We start from the raw sequence: 21,308 nt of genomic DNA, 5'->3' as shown, positions 1-21,308 counted from the left end.
AAATGTAGACATTTGTAGATTTAGATACAAAGCAAAGGAACCAAAGATGAATCAATACCAAGGAAATGAGTGCAGATCTGTTATTTATTGGGGTTATATAGCTTTGACAGACTCATGCCACAGCATATGCAAAGATGCCAATCCATGCCTACATTCCATACCTTCACTGGAGGTAACAGTCACATAATATGAAGTCCATCTTATGGATCTGAGACACAACCTGCCTCAGTTAATCACAGGTAAAATTGCACAGAATTTACAGTAAACAAACAAACATTTGGATAACATCAATTCCTCCGTCACACTGGTCATCTGTTGCTAGCTCTATGCAGCTGGTATCTGAGAAAACACAATACAACTTCAGGGATAAGAAGTCTCAGTAATAACTTTAAGTTTAAAACCTAAAATATTTAAAACATCAGAAGTGTAAACAAATGTGCTTTGATTTCAGAGAGGTTAAATCACACCACACATCTTCAGCACAAAAAGGGGCTGATTAAAAAAGGTTAAAACTTTTTAGTAAAGACTGAAAGCAATTTGATTTCATTTAAATTGGAAATTACTAAAAATGTCCCTGAATAATGATCAACTTTCACTTAGTCAGAGTGAAATCCACAGATGGTGACCCTATCAGCATATTATGTGGTCTCCTTTTGAGTAGAATCTGAGTGAAGATCAAAAAAATAACTGTTTAAATTTTTTTACACTACATATCACTCTAAAGGCAAAGGAAGAAACTTCCAAATGCTAAATTCAAACATATATAAAGTAGATCTAACATGCATCTGTTCAATCTCAAATCATAAATCAAAATTTTCTACATGAGGTGAGCTCAAATCAGAAACTGCGTAGTTACTATTCCTTTAAAATCCATGCACAGGCAATTTTGATCTAGAAGTGAATTACCCCAATCATTATATATGCGATTTGTTCATATTTATGTAGCTTGTCTTCAAGCAAATATAAATCATAAAAAATATGTATTTCATGCTCACCTGTAAGTTCATAATACTTAATCTTGAAGAGAGATATGATCTGGCACATTTTAATACTTCTACCTACCCACTGTTAATTAAATGATTAAATTATCAACAGTTCCCCAATTCTGCCTCAAAATGTTCAAACAATGGGACCACAAGGGAAATATGTCACAATATATAGTCCGTTGTACATGCTGGTGAGTGTGTGTCAGTTTGATTTTTCTATCTGTTTTGATGACTTGAGATATACGGTTTGGTTTCTGTCTGCATACTGCTGAAGTCTATTTGTTCCTCATTGCTTTCTCTTCCTGTGGATTCACCGACAAATAGGAAACATTAAAACAGTTAAAATCTTACAAATTGAACTCAGTAGTGATATCAGAGGTGTCCCATCCAAGACGACTTCACCTACAGCAGACAGCAAGCACGGAACATGGTCATGCCATTGGATGATGTCACCTGCAGCGTGACACACTCATTGGCTGAAATGAAGAGAACAGAACCCCTCCGCAGAGTGATGTCAGCATAGGCAGCAGCTGAAGAAGCATTAGCCTCACCCTGGACCACCAGCAGAATCCCAGCACAGTCCAGAGAACTCACTGTGTATTGCTTTACTGAAGGGGGAATCTGCACAGAAATCAGTCAGTCTCAATTCCAATTAAAGTCATAAATCAGGCAAAAAAATATATATATATTTCCTTTCATAGTTTGCAATTGAAGTTAAGGCTAATGACGCTAACAAATAAGACACTTAGACCCACACATTGTAATTATGTAATATGCAGTCATTAGATGAAATAAAATAATAATCATATCTGGTTTATAACACTGTGGCAGTGTTGTATGGAATAGCACTACATGTAGAGCAGTTCCTAAAGTATGTGTTTGAGTGAATTACAAGCCAGTTCCATTAGGTAATTCATAGCTAAAACTGAACAATTTTATGACACAGCTAAAAAAATGTAGATGTAGTCAATTTAAAGCTTGACTTTCTTTTACTAATTTTGACGCAGTTTACAGTGTGTGACTTGTTATTGTTTTAACCTCAGATATAAAGTGCAAAACCAAAAAAAAAAAAAAACACACGAAACTTCCTTAGCTGGTTAACTATATTCATGGAAAGTTGTGTAAATCAGATTTTTATTGGGGAAAAACCCAGTCAACTTAAAACTACCAAATGGGGCCACAGCAAACTAATGGGTTTAGAGTTCAGATCTAAACCTCAGATTTGTCCAGTAACCAGAACTGCCCTGTCCACAATTTGTTTATGATGTAATCTAAATGAACCCAAAAGGGCTTCTCTCACAATGCACATATTTGTGTTACACTGAAAAATAAAATTCACTGTATTCTTTGAACAGTAAGGCTAATTTGGATGTAGGCTATTCCAAAACTGCAAAAACTTTTAGATCTACAATAAACTAGACCTCAGAATGAATGGGCAATATTACAATTGCTGCATGAAGTGTAAGATACCTGTGTGTAAGATATGAAGTGTAAGATACCTGTATCCTCAAGACAGTGAAGTCTGGTACAGGTGGGTCATACAGGTAGACACAGGGGTCTGAAGGGTCCTGAACCGAGGGGAAGATTTTGGCACTAGCTGGAGCAGGACTGTAGCTCAGCATTTCACATAACGTGTTCACATCAATATACTTTGGGGTCAAGCCTGCACGAACTGTGTTATCCGAACAGGCCATGCACTCAATGCAGTCTGAAATATATATTACACAGAGGAGGGGCAATTAGTAAGTTTGCTTTCCAAAAATATAAGCTATCTTGCAAAAAAACTAAATGAGTGAGACAAATCCCAAATGAAAGAAGTGTATCAAGATTATTCAAACTGAACAGTCCATATACAATGTTGATGGATGTAGCTCATTGCTGATTGGATCAAATACAGCCACAGCAACCTTAGTGTTGAGGTGTATGATTCAACAGACATTTTGTGGCTACAGGTAGGAAGAGAGTTTGGTGGGCCCTATGTGAAGCTAAATGAGTATTATACATCTTATCCTGTGTATGATTATAATTAATTAAAAACACACATTCTGTGCAAAAGTCAGAGATCTCATCACAGTTCATCTGATGGTGACAGTGTTTATGTAATTTTGTTTTGGTCATAGTTATTTTTTACCATCTATTTGTGAACAGATTTGAAATATTATTTTTAAAAAGTTTCTTTGATTTTGCCCCTCATTATGGAAATGCTAATGTTTTATTTAACGTCCACATGAAAAACCTTCTAAAAAATAAATATTTGTGTTTAACTGGTACTTCTTTGGAGCTGTTTAATAATTAAATGACTGATGGTTGTTATCTGGCATATGCACTGTACCATAATTTACTAGTATACAGCATATGTTTTAGATCTTGCTCATTGTGGAATACATGCTGAAATGCTGTAGATAAATAAAACAAACTGACCACCAGAGAGGTAGGCGTGAGGTTCATTTGCACCCAGGAACATGGCTTCTCCAGGCTTCAGCAAAATGCGGTTCAGAAAGTAGATAGAGAAGCAGCCGATGTCGCCAGGGTACTGTGAGTGTAGCCGTAGCAACAGCTCTCCATTACTGCTTGATGTGTCTTTCCCTGCAGCCGCTACAGCAACAGAATAAAGAATTCTAGTTTCTACTAACCCAGAGATAAAGAAGGACATTATGTATATAACTCATGCCATTATGTAAAATAACTCATTTTTGGCACAGATGTTCAAATATGCACAACTTCTGTACTGAGAGGCCAAAAGGGATAGTATTGCAGTCTGTAAATTAATTATAAAATGGCATTACTTTAGAGGACCGATTAGGAATGCCCACACCTGCATACGTTGTGAGGTTTAATCTTAACACAGGTCAGCATGCTCATGACAAGGTAATATGAATCATCCGAGTTCGAATAAGACATTATAGAATGTGCTAGGGGGATGGGACATTCCATTTCTGAAGTAGTGTATGCATTTAAAATGACTTGATCTACAGTGTCTTGTATACTGGTGATAAGTCATAGAAGGCCAAACACTGAAAGACATCCCCATAGCGCTATCCCTCCTCCACCAAATTTTAGAGTTGGCACCCTGAAGTCAGACAGGTAACAGGACTTTTTTAGCCAAACCTATCCATCATGTTGCCAGATAAAGGAGTGTGGTTCCTCACTCTACAGAAAACATTTCCTGCTCTAGGGTCCATGAGTGGTGTGCTTTGCAAAAAATGAAATTAATTCAGGTGAATGAAACACCTGAATTCAATAATTAGGAGGTGTGTCCCAATACATTTGTCTATATAGTTTATGTTCCAACATCCAGTGTAAAGCATTCCAAGAAGAGTAGAACCCATTACCACAGTAGCACGGGACAAACTTTCCTTCATTTTAGAAGAAATATTGAAAGCACATGTGTTCACAAACCCTTGGTCATAAAGCATAGCTTATGCTTAAATACAGCTGCTAAAATCTGTCAGTGCACAATGGCTTACCTTCTTCTGACACTCTTTTCACCAGCATATTGAGCTGGTCCACAAATACTTTCTTCTCACAGTTCATCATCCTGCTGAAGCACTTTCTCAGGGCCAGGGAGATTCGGCCTGGGTTACCCACGCTACTCTGCAGCTCATCTGCTGCTTCATTACCAACCAGAGCGTGGAATTCTGGGACAACTGAAAAATACAGACAGAATAACACTTCAGATAACGATGTACACTGGCAAAAAACATTACAACACAACATAAAAAACAAAATTATATATATATATATATATATATATAGAGAAAGAGAGAGAGAGAAAGTGTATGAGTGTAAGTATAAGAGTATGGGTGTTTATTGTGTTTTCTTGCTCTTTCTTTTTGGCTTTCACCCCATTGTTGAAAATCTCCAAAGGCCATATATTGAACTTGTAAGAGAGAGCAACAAGCAAGATTAAAACCTAAAGGACTGAAATGGATTTTAGACCACTTATGGACTGTATTGGGAGTGAAATAGTTGTGTTCTTCTGTGCTAAATAGAGGAGAATTAATGTGCTCCTTTTTATTTACTTTATTATTGTTATATATAAAAGTTCTGGACAAATGGGATGAATTTGTATTTTTATATATAAACTGTACTATACTGCATATTGACACATATGTTTTAGTTGAGTGGGGGCCCAAGGTTCTCAAAACAGTGCAGAGGGGGCCTTGGGAGAAAAACGTTTGAATACCTCTGACATAAAGAGATCTGAACAATGCAGACAACCTTTCGGATGCACATGCAATAGATGTGGTCACCCAAATATATTATTACACACTTTTCATGGGATTAAATCTGTATCTAAACACAGTTTCATCTCTCAGAGCATAATAATTCCTACTAATTTAATTAACCACGTAATACCATGTCCATCAATGGAAAGCGACCACTGCCAACCAGATAAACAGTACCAGTCAAATGTTTGGACATGTCCACTCAGGGAGGGTTTCCTTTGTTTTAGGCTATTTTCCACATATTGTGAACATACGGGACCAGTAAATGTTTGGACATTTTCTCATTCAACGGTTTTTCTTTGTTTTTTTAATTATTTTCTACATTGTAAATGAATATGGAAGACATTACAACAATGAAGGAATACATATGGAATTATGTAATAAACAAAAAAGAGTTTAAACAAACCAAAATATGTTTTATACTTTAGATTTTTCAAAGTAGCCACCTTTTGCTTTGATGGCAGCTTTGCACACTCTTGGCGTTCTCTCAATTGGCTTCATGAGGTCGTCACCTGGAATGGTTTTTAGTGAACAGCTGTGGCCTCATCAAGATTTTATTTGTAAATCTGCTCACCTTCTAAATGTGTTTAAGGCCATAACTTGGGTTGTGCCGAGGTAGGGGCTGGTACACAGTTATATACAGTGAATAGCCCTGGCTCACCAATGACTAATGAGAAGATTAACTTTTGAGTGGTACTATATAGGTTGTTATACATAATTCCCAGATCAGCAGTGACACCAGTATGCATTGTTCATTCATACATTCATTTATTTTTTATAAGCATTTTATTCTGTTCAGGTTTGTGGTGGGTCCAAAGCCTACCTGGAATCACTGGCCACAAGGCAGGAACACACCCTGGATGGAGCTCCAGTCCATCACAAGGCACCACACACACTTCCTATTCACCCACAAACTAACTCCTGTTGACACTCATGCATGGTCAGTCCACCTAACAACATGCGTTTTGGACTGTAGGAAGAAACAGGAGCACCTGAAGGAAACCCACAGACACTGGGAAAACACACCAAACTGCTCACACACAGTGACCTAAGACTGGGATTGAACCCACATCCCGAGGACCCTTGAGCTCTATGAAAGCAACACTATCTGTTGTTGCTCCTTGCTGCCCAAATTGCATTTTGCTTGTATGAACATTATCATGTCCAGCAGCATTGCTGATTCAGAATATAACATTTGTATTCATGTGTTTTATACTCACCTTTGAGAAAAGTGAGGATTTCCTCCACTGGCCGGAAGCCACAAAGACCTTCAAATTGTGTTAGCGCTATGGCCATCTCAGGCTTATGGTTGTTGTCAGGATAGTGCTCAGGAAACTGGGCATGGAGCTTGGCAGCCAGCTCCTGTGACAGTATTTAATTAATAAGAGCAATTTAAAAACCATTATGCACATTAAGTATTTCCGTGGTACAGTATATTATAGCATAAAGTAAGCGTTTTCAAATAGATCTTCTTTTCTCACCCTGTTAGGATGTGCCTGAATGGACAGTGCAGTGTTGACAGACAGCACTTTGAAAAGGAAGGGGAGCTGTCCCTGGAATGTGTCTTTGACTTTTGAACCCAAGCATCCTGGGTAATCTGCAATCCACTGCCCCAGTGTCCTTTGGGATATCCTGTTGTCTTTGATAAGGGCATCACCTTTTGGATGGGCACCCATCCAAAGCTAAAAAATATGTTTTAATACATGTGTTACATTTTAATATATTTTTACAGTTATAAGCCCACCTTTTACTAGCATGTGGTGCATTTTGAGAACACTGTTGTTTTTTATATCTCTGGTCACATCATCAAAATAGACGAGTGAGTCACTTCCACTGACAGCCACACATGCTTATATCAGCATCCTCCAGATGAAGCAGTGTGTCTGGCATTGTAAGTAGATGCATTTTGTCCACACACTGTCCTCTTTCAGTCACACTCTGTAGCAGTTTTATCTCATCTGTCTGTATGATTTTATTCCAAAGATTTGCAGCCAATTAGACAACATGCAGTTCCATAATCCTATAAATTATATATTGCTCATCCAGTATAATGCACACATATTTCTGAGGCTGACATTTTGAGCTTTTTTAACCCTATTAATGTTACATTTTAGATCTAATGTGATAAGACAGAGGCAAAAAAGTGTTGATATATTACAGATCACAGTATGTGTATAATACATAACTGATGTTTTAAGGACATGTTTACAGTAAACTGTACTGCAATTATGTAGTGATGGAGGGCTTGTATTAAAAAACAAGTGAGACAAAAGTAGATATGGCTGTTCACAGTGACCTTTCCATTATGCTATTTAAAGAACAACTTTTGACCTTTACATGACTCTCATAAGAAAATGTAATGCATGAGAATAGACCTAAGTGCTAAAGGATATGGCAAAAGAACATATGTAATATAACAAACATTTATTTGACAAATGACACAGGTAGCACTTGAGGTTAAATTAAGCTGCATAAGGGGACAGTGTAGTGTAGTGGGTAACACTACCACTCCCTTCATACCAGCCCTGGGGCAGAAGGTGATCTGTATAAATATGTCTACCAAATGTGATAATGAACTGAGATTACATTTTCATTTCCCTCCTCTATAGATAAAGGATAATTCAGACATTTTCTACAGTGATTCTCTTTGGTGTTAGAATTCATTTGTTATACAACACCTAGTGCTGCGAATATTGTAGATACTCTGTAATAAACCCATTTAAAAATACATCCATGCAGAGAAACTGTTTTATGGAGCATACATTGGTTTTCTCCGGGAGTATAAAATGAATTCAAGAAATATGTCATCGCAGCTGTACTTTATAAAAAAGAAAAAAAGAACTAAATCATATTCATTAACACTGTTTGATTCTTTTGCTGATAATTTATTTATTGTTCCATGTTCAGATGAAGAATGAGATTAGTGATAGATCAGAATTCACTCTTACCTCAGCATAAGGCTTGCTGTCCTCTATCACAGCTTGGGGGTCTCCACCAAGGATCAGTTTAGCCACCTCACTGTCCAGCCCCACCTTTCCCCAGGCGTAGTTCTGCACCACACAGCACAGTGGAAACACTGTAGACAGAAAAGAAATGGCTGAGCCTTGAGTTTCTGCTGATCCTACGTTCACCAAGAGCTATCCAGAGGAAACAGGAGAAACCACTCCGCCTCCGCCTCGAAAGTGGAGCTGTAAGTTATTTATTCAAGTTGTCCTGTAAGTCATTCATCAGTAAACGTAGGTTACATCAAATCACCGCGCGAAAGAGGAGATCACTCCTCTTACACACACGTCAGATAAATATTTCAGCTGTAACTCTGTACAGTGAGGGATGTGAACGGTATCAACGAACAATAAAGAATGAATGAAAACAGCACCAGCACACAGATGAAAGAGCACACAACACCAACCTCTCACTTCCTCCATGTCTGCAACTCGCACTGACACGGGGCCGTGACGTCAGACAACGAGATCAAAACTGTAACGCTGGCACGGGCATGTGACACAGACTAGTCTTTATAATATTTATGAATTCTTAATAAACAATCTTATTACATTTATATCCATATACAGCAATAATAATAATAATAATAATAATAATAATAATAAACTCAGTTCGAAGCTGACCGGGTGACGTCGTGATGCGGATGTAGCGCATGCGCGTTGAGTGTGCGCTGAGGAAGTGGAGAGGAGCTGAAAGTCTGTGGCTGGAGGAGCAGTAGCGCTCTGTTTATTTTCTCATTAAACAGCTGTTTGTGAGTGTCTCTGCCTCGGGAAGAATCTACAAAACTATGTCCGGCTTCGACGATAACCCGTTCGGAAATCCGGGGGACGTTAACCCATTCCAGGTAAAAACCTTGCCGTTTTTCTCAACAAGTTAGCACTTTCCTCCGTTTCTATAGAGGTGGGTCTCAGGAACCCATTGGCAAAGGAACGCTCACACCTAATTGGACGCGGCGATTGATTGACAGTGCACTCGGCCATTAGGAGGGCGGGGTTGTTTTGAGAGGGGGCGGGGATTTGTAGGAAGTTGCTCGCGCAATGCTGAAAGAATCATACACCGCCCTCTTATTTTTCTGCATTAAGCTTCTGAAATAGGGACACAGCATAACACCATACAACAACATAAAGTATCGTATAATAGAATAATGCACTAGCCCTGCTGTTTACATTGCTCTTTATTTACCACTGATGTTCAATAAAGTTTTGCCTGATTCATCCTTGGCTCAGTACTGTAGGCCTAGGTGCCAAATGTTTTGTCCTGAGGCATAAAAGACAAAATAGTACTCAGTAGAATTAAATCGAGTTTATAAAGGTGTTTTCTACTACATTCGGTCTCTAAAGTACTTAATTTTGAAGAGTGAAAATGATAGTAATATAGTGCTGATTTGCCAGTTTTGTCATGTGTAAAGGGATGGGTTTGGAAAGCCAGTTCTAATCTTTATGTAGCATTTGCTTTTAAGGCAAGACAAAAGGCACAATACAGCATTTTTGTACCCATTTGCACACATTTATTTAAGACTATATTGTGTATAATAAAAGTCACGTTATAATACATAAACAAAGCAATGAAGGAAGAATAAAATGATTCTGTAAAACACTTTCCACCAAGATAGGATTAAGCTTTGAGATAATTTTAACCATTGTGGGTTTGGTATTAGCCTAATTGACATCAGTTACTTTACTTTTTAAGAAGTAGTTTGTATTATCACTTATATTGAAATGTAATGAATCAATGTGTCCATCAACTGCACTAAGCCTCAGAATCTGGAAATGATGCAGCTTCAGTCTGTTTCAGCAATATATGAGCTCCACAGTGTGCTCCAGGCAAATATTTTTCCCTTTAAAAAAATTTCAGCATACAGTAACTGTAATAGGGATTCCTCTACCCTGTAGTGGATGATTAAGAAAATCTCAGGCAGCAGACGAATCCAGAACAGTAATCATTGCAGTGATTAAAAAACGTATATCTGTTTAATACACATCTGTATGGATAGACATGGGGGCATAGTTCTTTTGTGAGTTATGTTTAACTCTGTTTATGAGACATTAGGAAATACATTGATGTTTCATGGTATCCCATTTATGGCATAAAATATGGACAGTCCACATCCTGGAACAAGACAATGGAGCAGCTGTTGTTATCTCTCTTCTCCTATCTTGCTCCTAAAGCTCTGCTTTGGACCGGGAACACACCTCTGTTCTGCATGACGTGTTTGTTTCATGTTTGCTTGCAGGGTGGGAGTGACTCTATTACAGGAGGATTGCATTTTGTGAATTAGCAGTTTATTTAATAAGGAACTCCAGCTCTCAGTCCTTGGCAAACAGTAAAAGTAAGCCAATTTTAGAAAAGAGTTTTAGAAGTGGCCAGTATGACAGTAATTCACTGTTATCATGACCACTTTGTTATTGTGATAAACAGTACGATTTTATGAATGTTTCATATGAACATCATTCATCTTAACTACTTGGACTTACTGCGTGTTTCTGTAGAAAGTGAAGGTAATCATTTCTGCTGAATAAAAGAAATTATACCCAAGATTTTAATGGAAGTTTTTAAGCCTGCCAAAATTGAGTTACTATTGGTTATTGTGAAAATGTCAGAGAAATATTCTAATATGAAAGATTTGAAATGTTGTCCACCAGTAGTTCAGTCTACCGATTGCATTGAGCTTGAAGACGGGGACGAAAACAGGGGTGTTCCTTTGGGCAATTCAATTCCAACCTAAGAAGAATTACTTAAACTTGTAATACCTGCAAAGCCATCAGTGAAAGCATACTCTGAATGGATTAGAACCCTAACCTCAGTGTTCACACTGTATGTGTTTAGAAACACTGCTTATCTGAATGTGTCACCATTGTGGTGATATGAGCTACGGCCTAACACTAGAAGGAGTGCCTGCAGGTGGAATCTGTGGTTGTATCAGATGACACAAGGTTAAGATGAAGCAGGCATGAAGTGCCGAAATTACTTTAAGATTGGGAACATAATTAAACCAATAAATAGGAGATCACTGGATGTATTCTACGTATTTGTTGTAACAAATTGTTATGATAAATGTGACACAAAAGTGTGGAATCAGTCAGGGTATTGGTCTCTCTTACAAAAAAGGTACTCTCTGGCTAGTGTAACCTTTTAGGTCATAAAACAGCCTTACCAACAAGAAAAGAGAACGTTACTTGAAATCAACAGAAATACATACTCAATCTGGAGATTGTGTACAATGCTAAAAATACAGTGTATATTCAAATAGTGCTTATGTCTTAATATAATTCTAGCTCTAACTCCTGAATGGTCATAATAATGGTTCTCAAACTGAAATAGAACTGTGCATGCATATGCCCTGTATTTTGCTTAACAGAAAAGGGTTTGTGTTTATTCCTCTGTATTGGCTGTATTTTAGAAATTGCTTTGTGCTATCGTTTGTTTTAATCAGAAGACATTCTACATTTTGCTAATTTTATGTAAATTCTGCAGATCCTCTCATGAAAAGGTGTGGCTTGTATAAACAGATCTGTGGTTATCGGATCTGTCTTATCTTATTTTCCTTTTTTTTCTGCCATATCATAGTAATTTTAACTGAATGATATTTGTCTATGTGTTTTATGGTATACTGACAGATGGAATAATGAAAAATACATTCCTATTTTCCATGTTTTCTTTTTTCTTTCCGGTATTGCAGCCTCAATAGTGTAACATTGTCTGTAACTGACAGTAGTGCAGATTCAGGTGTATCATAAAACATACTTTTTCAAATTGCACACAAAGCCAGGAACACATTACTTAGAGTATTGTTTTATTCAGCATACTATAAAGCAGAGTGTTTGAAAACAATTTTTACACACAAAAAAAGCATTTACATCATTTACCGGTCTATCAGAAAACTGTTTTTATGACAACAGATGCACATAGGCTGGAATTTTGAGTGCAGTGTTGTTGAATTAATATTATAGGAGAAGATTACAACATGCTTCACTTGATTTTTGGGATTATACATGGGTCCCTCCTGTAAGCACCTGCTACCTGACTAGCTTTTCACAGGGGACATCAGGCACATCCCTTCTTTTGCGTTTCACTGAATTAAGCCAACAAAACCTCTGGAAGGCTCAAAAGTGAGGTCTAGAGTCCCAGTCCCACTACCTTCCAAGCCATTTTGTCAGTCTCTTATATGTAGACCCATTTAATGGTAATGAAGGTTGTACCTAGCCCCGCTGGCACTGTTAGTGCCACGAGTTCTATGTGAAGTTTACGTGATATGTCATCCACATCTTCAGCATATTAAAGATTCCGTGTAATTACCTACATAAAACATGTATAATCAATCACTTATAGTGCGTTTCCACAAAAAGAACTGTGGTTCCTGGACAGTTTTCATTCCTGATGCTTGCAACCTTGGTGCTTGTTTCCACCAGTTCAGATGGCAACCAAGGATACATCATCAGTGGAGGGGTGTTGCAGGGTCTTGCAGGGTCTTGCTTAGCGTTGTTGTGACTGTATTCAGCGTCAGAGCTGTAGACACGGACGAAGTCATGACAGGGACAGTTTTATTCTTCCTTTATTTCTTCAAGGCTGCCCTTAGCACATGGCCTCTAAATCCGAAGTCAGTCAACAAGGATTTGATACACTTTGCTGCAAATCCCCTGACTTCTATCTCTACTGGACAAACATATGCGTCCACCCACTCTCCTTAGACACCAAATCTGCATACCTCAACTTCTTCCTTTCACAAACTGCATCAACTTCATCTTCAAATGGGACTGTTAACTCAGTAAAATAAACAGTTTGCTGTCTGAGTGCAACATATCCTGTCTCAATGTAGTTACTGCAATACTGAGGAACCTGTAGTTTCCTAATTACCTCTGCTACCAATGTCCAATCTGAAAAGCAATTTTATAATAATGCATTATTAATCCCTCTGGTCATGACTGCTATGCTTGTTAAGATACAAGACAGGATTTAAATATTGATAGTAAATATTCAGTATGAGGTATGTAAAATATTCTTTATTTTTATATGCAGCTTATGTTCTAGCACTGCAACAAAACCCTATGGACAGTTATGGTACAATACAAAATTGCATTTATGATTTGGAGTAAAAATAAATTTACATTATGATTTTTTATTATGATTTAATCAGAATAAGTATTGCATAATAAAATTGCCACAAACTGCTGCAGTTGAATTACATAGGATTTTCAACACTTTTGTTTTTTAACTTGTTGTATCTCACATATACATTGATCCATAACATTAATACCTAATTGTTTCTATACTCAGTTCTCTCAGCTCCACTGCCCATACAGGTGCACTTGGTATTTCTACTGTTACAGACTGTAGTTCAGCTGTTACTCTGCATAATTTGCCCACTTTCACCCTGTTCTTAAATGGTCGAGACCCCCGTGCTATTACCACAGAGCAGGTGTTATTTTGGTTGTGGGTCATTCTTAGTGCTACAGGTCCAATGGTGTGGTGGTGTGTTAATCTGTGTTGCGTTGGTACAAGTGGATCAGGCACAGCAGTGCTGCTGGAGTTTTTAAACTCCTTACTGTAACTATTGGATTGTCCACTGACCAAAAATATCCACTACACGAATCAAACCTGCCCTGTGGTAGCCCTGCACAAGATTACACATTTGCAGTCAGTGAACAGTTGGTGTAGAAACAAGGAGGTGGAAGTAATGTTATGGCTGTTTTCTTTTACATTTTAATATAAATTAAATCTGGATTATTATACATTTAGTGCAGCTCTTTCATTATAACACCCTAAATTGCATTTCTCCATGTAGCTCTCTGACTATTGTTTTGAACTGCTGAAGACTTTTAAGAGAAACAATCATTCCCTATGAATTATTTACAATGTAACTAACACTGGTATTAATTATTAAGTGTTAACCAAGATTAGATTGAGTGTCGTATTTGCACCACAAGCTTTTTGATTATTTGGCTACAAGGAGTCGCAGTTTATTGATAAGGTGATTTTTTTTCCCTCTCTCTCTCTTTTTAGGATCCTTCTGTCACAGAGGTGACCCAATCAGGAGTTGGCGGTTTCGAGCATTATAGCCCTTTTCCTGCCTCTGACACTGTAAGTCATTATAAAACGTGAGACGCATGAATAAGCAAGTTGTTTATTTATAAATGTATGACTTGCAAAAATGTTATATTTATAACTAGATTACACATAATTGGATATTCTGGGGAGACTGAAAATGTTTTATGTGGAACAGAAGGGCACATGGTAAAAGCTCATCATATATGTGCTTGGCTGTGATTAACTTTACGTGAATCCTGGTCTGTCAAATAAATACTTTAAAACAATGGAGAGCAAAGTAAATATGTTACATGAACATAATCTATATTTTACAAAGCTTATGGTGTTGTTGAACCATGTCAGCCTTGTCCATGTTGGGCATTTGTAAGTGAATCATGTTGTGGAGCAAGAGCGTTCTCTCATGCTGAGTTTAATATCACTATAAAAATAATATCAGTTCTGCGTGTATTGTTGGTTACACAGGGAAAGCTAGTAGACACAGTCATATTCAGCACAATTCTGAGCACAGCCTGTTTCAAAAAGTGAAAATCTGTTGCTGTATTGTTTCATTTATTCATGGAAAGTAATGCAACAAGAGTACTGATAAAAAACATTCTTGAGTGAAAATTAGATTAAAAAGCAGAAGTAGCTTCTTTTTTTGACCTGGGTGTTACAGAGTTGAAGTACCAGCTGTACTGTTTCCCACCTGTGACATTGAGAGAGTGAGCTGAATGTATTAACACTCTCAGTGGGAAGGTATAATGTGTTCCTGTAAACAGAATTTATGGAATTGTAATATTATTTTGTAACCTATTGTAATTGTCAGATGTGCATAGTGGGTTTAAAAGCTTAAAAAACATATGTGGATTATTGAAAACAAGTTTTATTTCATAAAGTACCTGTTATTGAAAAGTAAATGTAAAAGTCAGCTTTTGAGTGTGTGTGTGTTTTTTTTTTTTTTTTAACATTGTCTCCCTTTGTAGGGACCGTCAACTGGTTCCACTATTCCAGCCTCTACTACTCCCTCCCAGCCAGCCGTACTGCAGCCCTCTGTGGAGCCAAGTCCTCAGGTCAGCCCCTTACATGCTGCAGTGATTTACAAATGTGTTTGTCTTTGTTTAACAGGAATAACAACAGGACAGTATCAATATTATAAACAAGAACATTAACATATCAAATATTAGAAGTTTGTTGCTTTATCTAATGTTGATGTATACATCAGATGAAAGTATTTATTAAATCTGTGTAAAAGATCTGTAGCTGAAGCTTTGTGTTGGTCTTGTAGGCAACTGCAGCTGCAGCCCAGGTGAACCTGCTGAGACAGCAGGAGGAGCTGGAAAGGAAAGCAGCAGAGCTGGACCGCAGGGAACAAGAGCTGCAGAATAGACAAGGACCTACAGGTACTTGTGCACTGACTTAAGCTAAGAAACACTAAGAGTGGAGAGTATTCTGGGAGAAAATCAACATTGCCATGGCCTTGTCACGTAATATGTATTTTCCCAGATGGGAAACAAAGTGACATTCTGAGAAGCCCTGATAATTTCTCTGTGTGGAGAGAAAAAAATCTGCAATTGGTTATTCATTTTTATGTATGGAATCATATTTTATGCCTCGAAGCCTAGTAAATATAGTAACTGTTTATTACAGCTTTTTTTTTTTAAACATATAGCTGTTTGTGTCATTGATAGAAACACTGGAAAATGTTGCTGCTCTTGCATCATATTTTGTCTTAAAATGGCTTAAACATTTCAATATTTAAATGCCTTTGTTGTCTGTAAAATGGAAAACATCGTATTTTTGACAACCTCTAAAACAGAGTAATACAAATGCAGTGATGCTTTTCACAGACAAAGAAAACAACTGGCCTCCACTGCCCAAATGTTTTCCCATAAAGCCATGCTTCTACCAGGACTTCTCTGAGGAAATCCCCCAAGAACATCTAAGGATCTGCAAAATGATGTATTACATGTGGATGTGTAAGTCCCTAACAGTGCCACAGACAAGACAAACATCATACTGTGCAATGAAGAAATGTACTTTCATTCTCCTGACCTTTTTAAACAGGTTAATTTACCCCACAGCACTTGTTAAGTTACTGTAAGGAATAGTTATGAAATCTGCCTATGTACCTCTGTGGAGAAAAACAGTCTGCCTGTCTGTATTTGACATCAAAGTGAATCTACTTTCTTTTCTCTTGCTCTTTCTTTACTTTCTTCCATCTCATCCCACCTCAGTGTACTGTGTGACTCTGTTCCTCAATGTACTGGCATGTCTGGCGTATTTTACTGCTGCTGCGGATTATGGAATGGATTTTGGATTTTCCATCTTATGGTTCATACTTTTCACTCCCTGCTCCTTCCTGTGCTGGTACAGACCTGTCTACAAGGCTTTCAAGTGAGTGTATGTTTTAAAGACTTTTTAGATTACCATGTCTGCTAACAACAATGTTCATTTTGCTTTTGCCTTTGTGTGTGGTGTTAGCGTTACATTAGCATTGCCTTGTATTATTCTTATTCTGTCTGTTAAGGGGTTTGTAAAAACTTACCAGTAACTAATTTGCTTTATTTGCTCATTTAGGACGGATAGCTCCTTCAGTTTCTTTTTATTCTTTTTCATCTTCTTTGCCCAAGTGGTGGTGACTGTCATTCAGAGTGTTGGGATCCCTAAATGGGGGAACAGGTGAGTATGTTCATTTTTCTCTTGCTTCTGTTGTTTTCACCATTTCTCCTTCAAGATCTTTAGAGCAGAGTATACACGCTTTGGGGTCTATGGTATGATGTTTGAACATGATGAAATCATGCATTAAGTATTTACAACTCTTTGTAGTGACCCATTTAAAGACTTGGCTTTTGACCAACCCTGGCTTAAAAAAATGTCCGGAAGGTGTAGTTTGACTTAATTCGCACGAGAGGTAAACACAGACATACAAAGAGTGGTGGGGTTCTTTTAAAACCAGTTGTTGATCCCTGTGTATCTGGGAGGTGAAATTTCAATTATTTAATTCCAGAGTCTGTGAGGAGTTGGTGTGTTCTCCCTGTGTCCGCGTCGGTTTCCTCCGGGTACTCCGGTTTCCTCCCACAGTCCAAAAACACACATTGCAGGTGGATTGGTGACTCGAAAGTGTCCGTAGGTGTGAGTGTGTGAGTGAATGTGTGTGTGTTGCCCTGTGAAGGACTGGCGTCCCCTCCAGGGTGTATTCCCGCCTTGCACCCGATGATTCCAGGTAGGCTCTGGACCCCCACGACCCTAAATTGGATAAGCGGTTACAGATAATGGATGGATGGAAGATCTAACCATAATGCTTCCACTCCCATAAATAATGCAGTGCAGCACTGGAACAGACAGCGCGGGCGATTCTGTATTATACTTGACAGATAAAATACAAACAGCCACAAACACTAAAACATGTCACATAAATAGACTTTTAAACACTCATCAGATGCTGGTATTTTGTTATTCATTAGATCTTTAAATTTTTATATTATTTATTTATTTATTTATTTATTTTTTCACTGCTCATGCTAAGATAAATACACTAACACTACTGTTCCAGGACTCATCAGAAGCAAAAACTTTATTTTTTTTAGATAATTATTTTTATCATCATTGCTTTTCCAGGGTTTTTTTTAATTTACTTGGTCATAGAAATTAACCAAATCCAAAGAAAAATATAAACTAGCTCTCTCTCTCACAACTCTTGCATCCTTTGGAGAGTTCTCTAACCCTAGCTCTGCCTCATTTACATAAGAAAGTATAGCTGAAAACAGGCAGCCAGGCTATAATCGCTGTGGATTATGTTACCTATAATGTAGCGGCACTGTGGTTCAACAGGTAGGGTCGCTTTTACACAGCTCCAAGGTGACTGTCCCATGTCTGTGTGGGTGCGCCAGATTCCTCCAACAGTCCAAAAACACACAATCATAGGTGTGTGAATGTGTGCATGTTGCCCTGTAATGAACTGGCGCCCCCTCCAGGGTGTGATCCAGGCTCCGGGCCCACTGTGACCCTGAACTGGATAGTTCTGAACCCATAGTGCTGTCTGTGGACGGTTTGTTATTGGGCCGCAAGCACAGCCAAGTAGCCCATGAGGACTTTACATTTTTTTTTACATTTCTATATTTTTATAAGAGTTACAGGGGACATATACCCATTTTGTCACAACCTAACACAGTTTACACCCTGTTCAGACTGGTTTCAGCTCCTGTTGAGAACAAACCTCTGTTTAATTTCCAGAGCCCTGGAAGCACGAGCAGAAGAAACTCTGGTTTTAGTCACTTTAGCCATGTCCATTTTTTTTTTTGTATTTTTTATCCCTCCGTTCTTATTTTCACCATATTTAATCAGTACACACATTTCTCTCTGCGTATTGTGTGTGTTTTGCTGCTGATCTTTGCACTCTCACATAAACGTGGGTCCAGTGTTGTGTCTGGAGAGTCTCAGGCAAGGAGGTAGGACAACTATGAGGTGCCTGCTATCTACGTAAAATGCTGTACAAAATCAGAAGGACTAAATTTATCACGTTATCACTGGGTTGTTTTATTTCAGTTTTTGGGTTGGTAGGAGCTTCAGATCCCCAAGTTGATATTAATGCACTCCTAGCATGTCTCCTTCTGTTTTGTAATATTCCCCTTTTAAATATTAGACCCCCCCCCTTAACTGCTCATGTGTGTTCAGGTTTATCCTGTGTGCTCACAAACTGTTTTGTGCTCACACTCAGACTTTCACTGTAGGTAATACTTGGTTCTCCTTCCCCTCCTCATAACCTGAGGCAGTTGAATCAGTCTATGTTGAGTCAGGCTGGGGAGTGTTCACAGCAATGGAAATGAGGGGTGGAGCAACAGCAGCAACAGTCACTTGTCAAAATTTGTAAGGGGATTTATGTCTGTGACATTGCACTGAAAATCAGAGCACAAGCGCACACACCTGAGCAAGAGCAGTGAATAACTGATCTGAACCCCCCACCCCCACCCAGCACAAGTAGTGACCCAGGGTGACTGCATTAATGTGGATTTTAATTGAACAGATAACATCTTAGTGCATTTGTCTGTGCTGCTTTATTTTGTTTGCGTCCTTTGGTAAAGTGAGGACATGAGAAACTGTTTTACAAGTGATTAAAATATTAAAAATGCTAAATAAAATCATGAAAGGTGTATATATTTCCATCTGTGAGCTTTGTGTGTTTTTCTGCAGTTTATCTGTGTGACAGGTGTCTGTGCTGCTGTTTCTCTGCTCTTTAAGCTGGACGCACTAATCTCAGCCGTTTCTTCACTCTCTTGGTGTGTCTGAAGTAGGTCTTTACCTGCATCTCTGCTCTCTCTTGCTTCATTTTTCTGCCCTTCATTTTTTCTTTTATCCTCCCATTTGCTAGTGTCCTGTTTGAGGTCCTGTTTCTCTGTCAGGATTGATAATGTTTACACTACTGTGCCTTCTGTTCACAGTGGCTGGATTACGGCCATTTCTGTGAGTCGTTCACACCTGGCTGTAAGCGTGGTGATGATGGTTGTTGCAGTTTTCTTCACTGTATGTGCTGCAATGTCCATCATCCTTCTTAAAATGGTATGCATTTCATGTTTCCTCTTTAGATAGTTGTATAAAACAAAGTGGACTGATCTGTGAAAGTGCAGTGTGGTATTACGACCTGTAGGGGCTTAAACTATATCAGTGTGCACTGTTGTGAAGACGGCCATTCAAATGCATTGAATATGGACTATTTCAATGTATGCTCTGTTATTATAATAGTAAATGAACTCAGTTTGGGCTAAAATATTGAAATACAGTAAGGGTCTGACATCCATAGTACTAAACCATGGCCTGTATTATTTATTTATTATTTTTCAGGTTCACTCTCACTATCGCCGGACTGGTGCGAGTTTCCAGAAAGCCCAGCAAGAATTCTCTCAGGGTGTCCTGACAAACCGCACCTTCCAGAGCGCAGCTGCCAGCGCCGCTACCTCAGCAGCCCAGAGCTCTATCCAGAGGAACTAGACCACCAGAACACCAGAAAAACATCTCAGTGGACCTGAGACCCCAACTTCATTAGCCTCCACTATCCCAAAGCTCAGCCAAAACTTGTTTTGCCTGTGGACAGCAAAGGTGCTGTTTTTGGAATTCACATTTTTTATGTGGAGCTGATGCTAAGAGGTTAATAATTATGAATGCTGTGTCTGTATATTTGTACGTATGCCATGTGTTTTTGCGCGTTAGCTTTTTCTGTATATAAACTAATTTAAGGCTGGCCCACATCACTGAAGGTACAGGAGGCATGTCCGTGTATTAAAGAACAACAATGAACAAAATCCCCACAATGATGTCCACACAGCTTTGATTGGTTTAACTTACATTTTAGATATTACATAATCATACTTTAAGCTTAATTTTTTTTTAAAAAAGCTATAAACAATGGACATGTTGTGCCATATGATTTCAACCTCTTGTTACTCTGTTCCTTCAGTTTGATCTTGCAAGTGCCATAAATACTGGAAAATAATTTGAAGTGGAAAATGATGTATTCATTTCATTGCCAAACATCTCATTTAATTTAGTTAAAGCATAAGATGAAGGTCTGGCAGTGAGGGGCTAGGGGAGGGTGATGAAAGGAGATTTCAAATGTGAGATCACTGAAGTCAATATGTGAGACACTGAGGCCTTTAACTACAATTCAGCTTCAAACAAAGGAATAGAGCTTTTGGCTGATGAAGGATAATTGTCCAAAGCTGCTGTCTGTCATCTCCTGTGGAATCCAGTCTTAAGGGAGACTGAGCTTGCATGAAAATAACAGAAAGGAACAGAAAGTCTTGAGTCTAGTGTTGAATAACAGTATCCATATAGATTTGATTATGCTTTAGGATAAATGTTAGGATTCAAATTTTACTTTTTTTTTTTCACCGTTACCTGGCTGGAAGAAAAGCTTAAATAAAATTTACCAGTAAAAGTTTATGTAAAAATAAATCTAAATATTTTCACTATCATTTCCTGAATTCGTTTTTTTATCATAATGGATATTTAACTGAATTAAACTTTCTGATTAACTTCCTTTATGACTCTTCTTCTTCTTCATGTAAACAAG

At 38.1% G+C, this 21,308-nt stretch overlaps 2 protein-coding genes across 4 annotated transcripts; one reads left to right on the top strand and one right to left on the bottom strand.

Annotated features, from left to right (window-relative positions):
- Positions 1 to 76: 76 nt before the first annotated feature.
- mpi (mannose phosphate isomerase) lies at positions 77 to 9,004 on the bottom strand. 3 transcript variants are annotated; one of them, XR_010802173.1, is made up of 9 exons: positions 8,842 to 9,002; positions 8,164 to 8,291; positions 6,697 to 6,897; positions 6,436 to 6,577; positions 4,454 to 4,633; positions 3,408 to 3,581; positions 2,486 to 2,694; positions 1,338 to 1,607; positions 77 to 339 (listed from the first exon to the last, which is right to left on the bottom strand). XR_010802173.1 is itself a non-coding variant. In XM_066667743.1 (9 exons), the coding sequence occupies exons 1-9, from the start codon at positions 8,870 to 8,872 to the stop codon at positions 1,273 to 1,275; spliced, it is 1,296 nt and encodes a 431-aa protein (XP_066523840.1). In that variant the 5' UTR covers positions 8,873 to 9,004; the 3' UTR covers positions 77 to 1,272. The 3 variants fall into 3 exon arrangements, 2 of the variants coding, with proteins under 2 accessions (XP_066523840.1, XP_066523841.1); XM_066667743.1 differs by having other exon boundaries at positions 77 to 1,288; positions 1,393 to 1,607; positions 8,842 to 9,004; XM_066667744.1 differs by lacking the exon at positions 8,842 to 9,002 and adding an exon at positions 8,625 to 8,723 and having other exon boundaries at positions 77 to 1,288; positions 1,393 to 1,607.
- Positions 8,870 to 21,275, top strand: scamp2 (secretory carrier membrane protein 2). The gene is made up of 9 exons (XM_066667746.1): positions 8,870 to 9,062; positions 14,219 to 14,296; positions 15,226 to 15,312; positions 15,528 to 15,642; positions 16,090 to 16,218; positions 16,477 to 16,636; positions 16,820 to 16,921; positions 19,681 to 19,798; positions 20,081 to 21,275. The coding sequence occupies exons 1-9, from the start codon at positions 9,006 to 9,008 to the stop codon at positions 20,225 to 20,227; spliced, it is 993 nt and encodes a 330-aa protein (XP_066523843.1). The 5' UTR covers positions 8,870 to 9,005; the 3' UTR covers positions 20,228 to 21,275.
- The last annotated feature ends 33 nt before the right edge of the window (positions 21,276 to 21,308 follow it).

The sequence above is a fragment of the Hoplias malabaricus genome, chromosome 4 (assembly GCF_029633855.1).
Source record: "Hoplias malabaricus isolate fHopMal1 chromosome 4, fHopMal1.hap1, whole genome shotgun sequence".
Taxonomy (NCBI): Eukaryota; Metazoa; Chordata; class Actinopteri; order Characiformes; family Erythrinidae; genus Hoplias; species Hoplias malabaricus.
Note: the sequence above shows the minus strand (reverse complement) of the source record. Positions and strands in the feature narration are given on the sequence as shown.

Bases quoted from the DNA above. Each gene is read 5' to 3' on its own strand.
- mpi (XM_066667743.1), bottom strand. From the start codon at position 8,872: ATGCGCTACATCCGCATCACGACGTCACCCG. The intron at 4,634-6,435 runs GTGAGTATAAAA...TGTATTTTTCAG, and splicing joins AATCCTCACTTTTCTCAAAG to TTGTCCCAGAATTCCACGCT. The intron at 1,608-2,485 runs GTATCTTACACT...ATTTCTGTGCAG, and splicing joins TCACTGTCTTGAGGATACAG to ATTCCCCCTTCAGTAAAGCA.
- scamp2 (XM_066667746.1), top strand. From the start codon at position 9,006: ATGTCCGGCTTCGACGATAACCCGTTCGGAAATCCGGGGGACGTTAAC. The intron at 16,922-19,680 runs GTGAGTATGTTC...TTCTGTTCACAG, and splicing joins ATCCCTAAATGGGGGAACAG to TGGCTGGATTACGGCCATTT. The intron at 19,799-20,080 runs GTATGCATTTCA...ATTATTTTTCAG, and splicing joins CCATCATCCTTCTTAAAATG to GTTCACTCTCACTATCGCCG.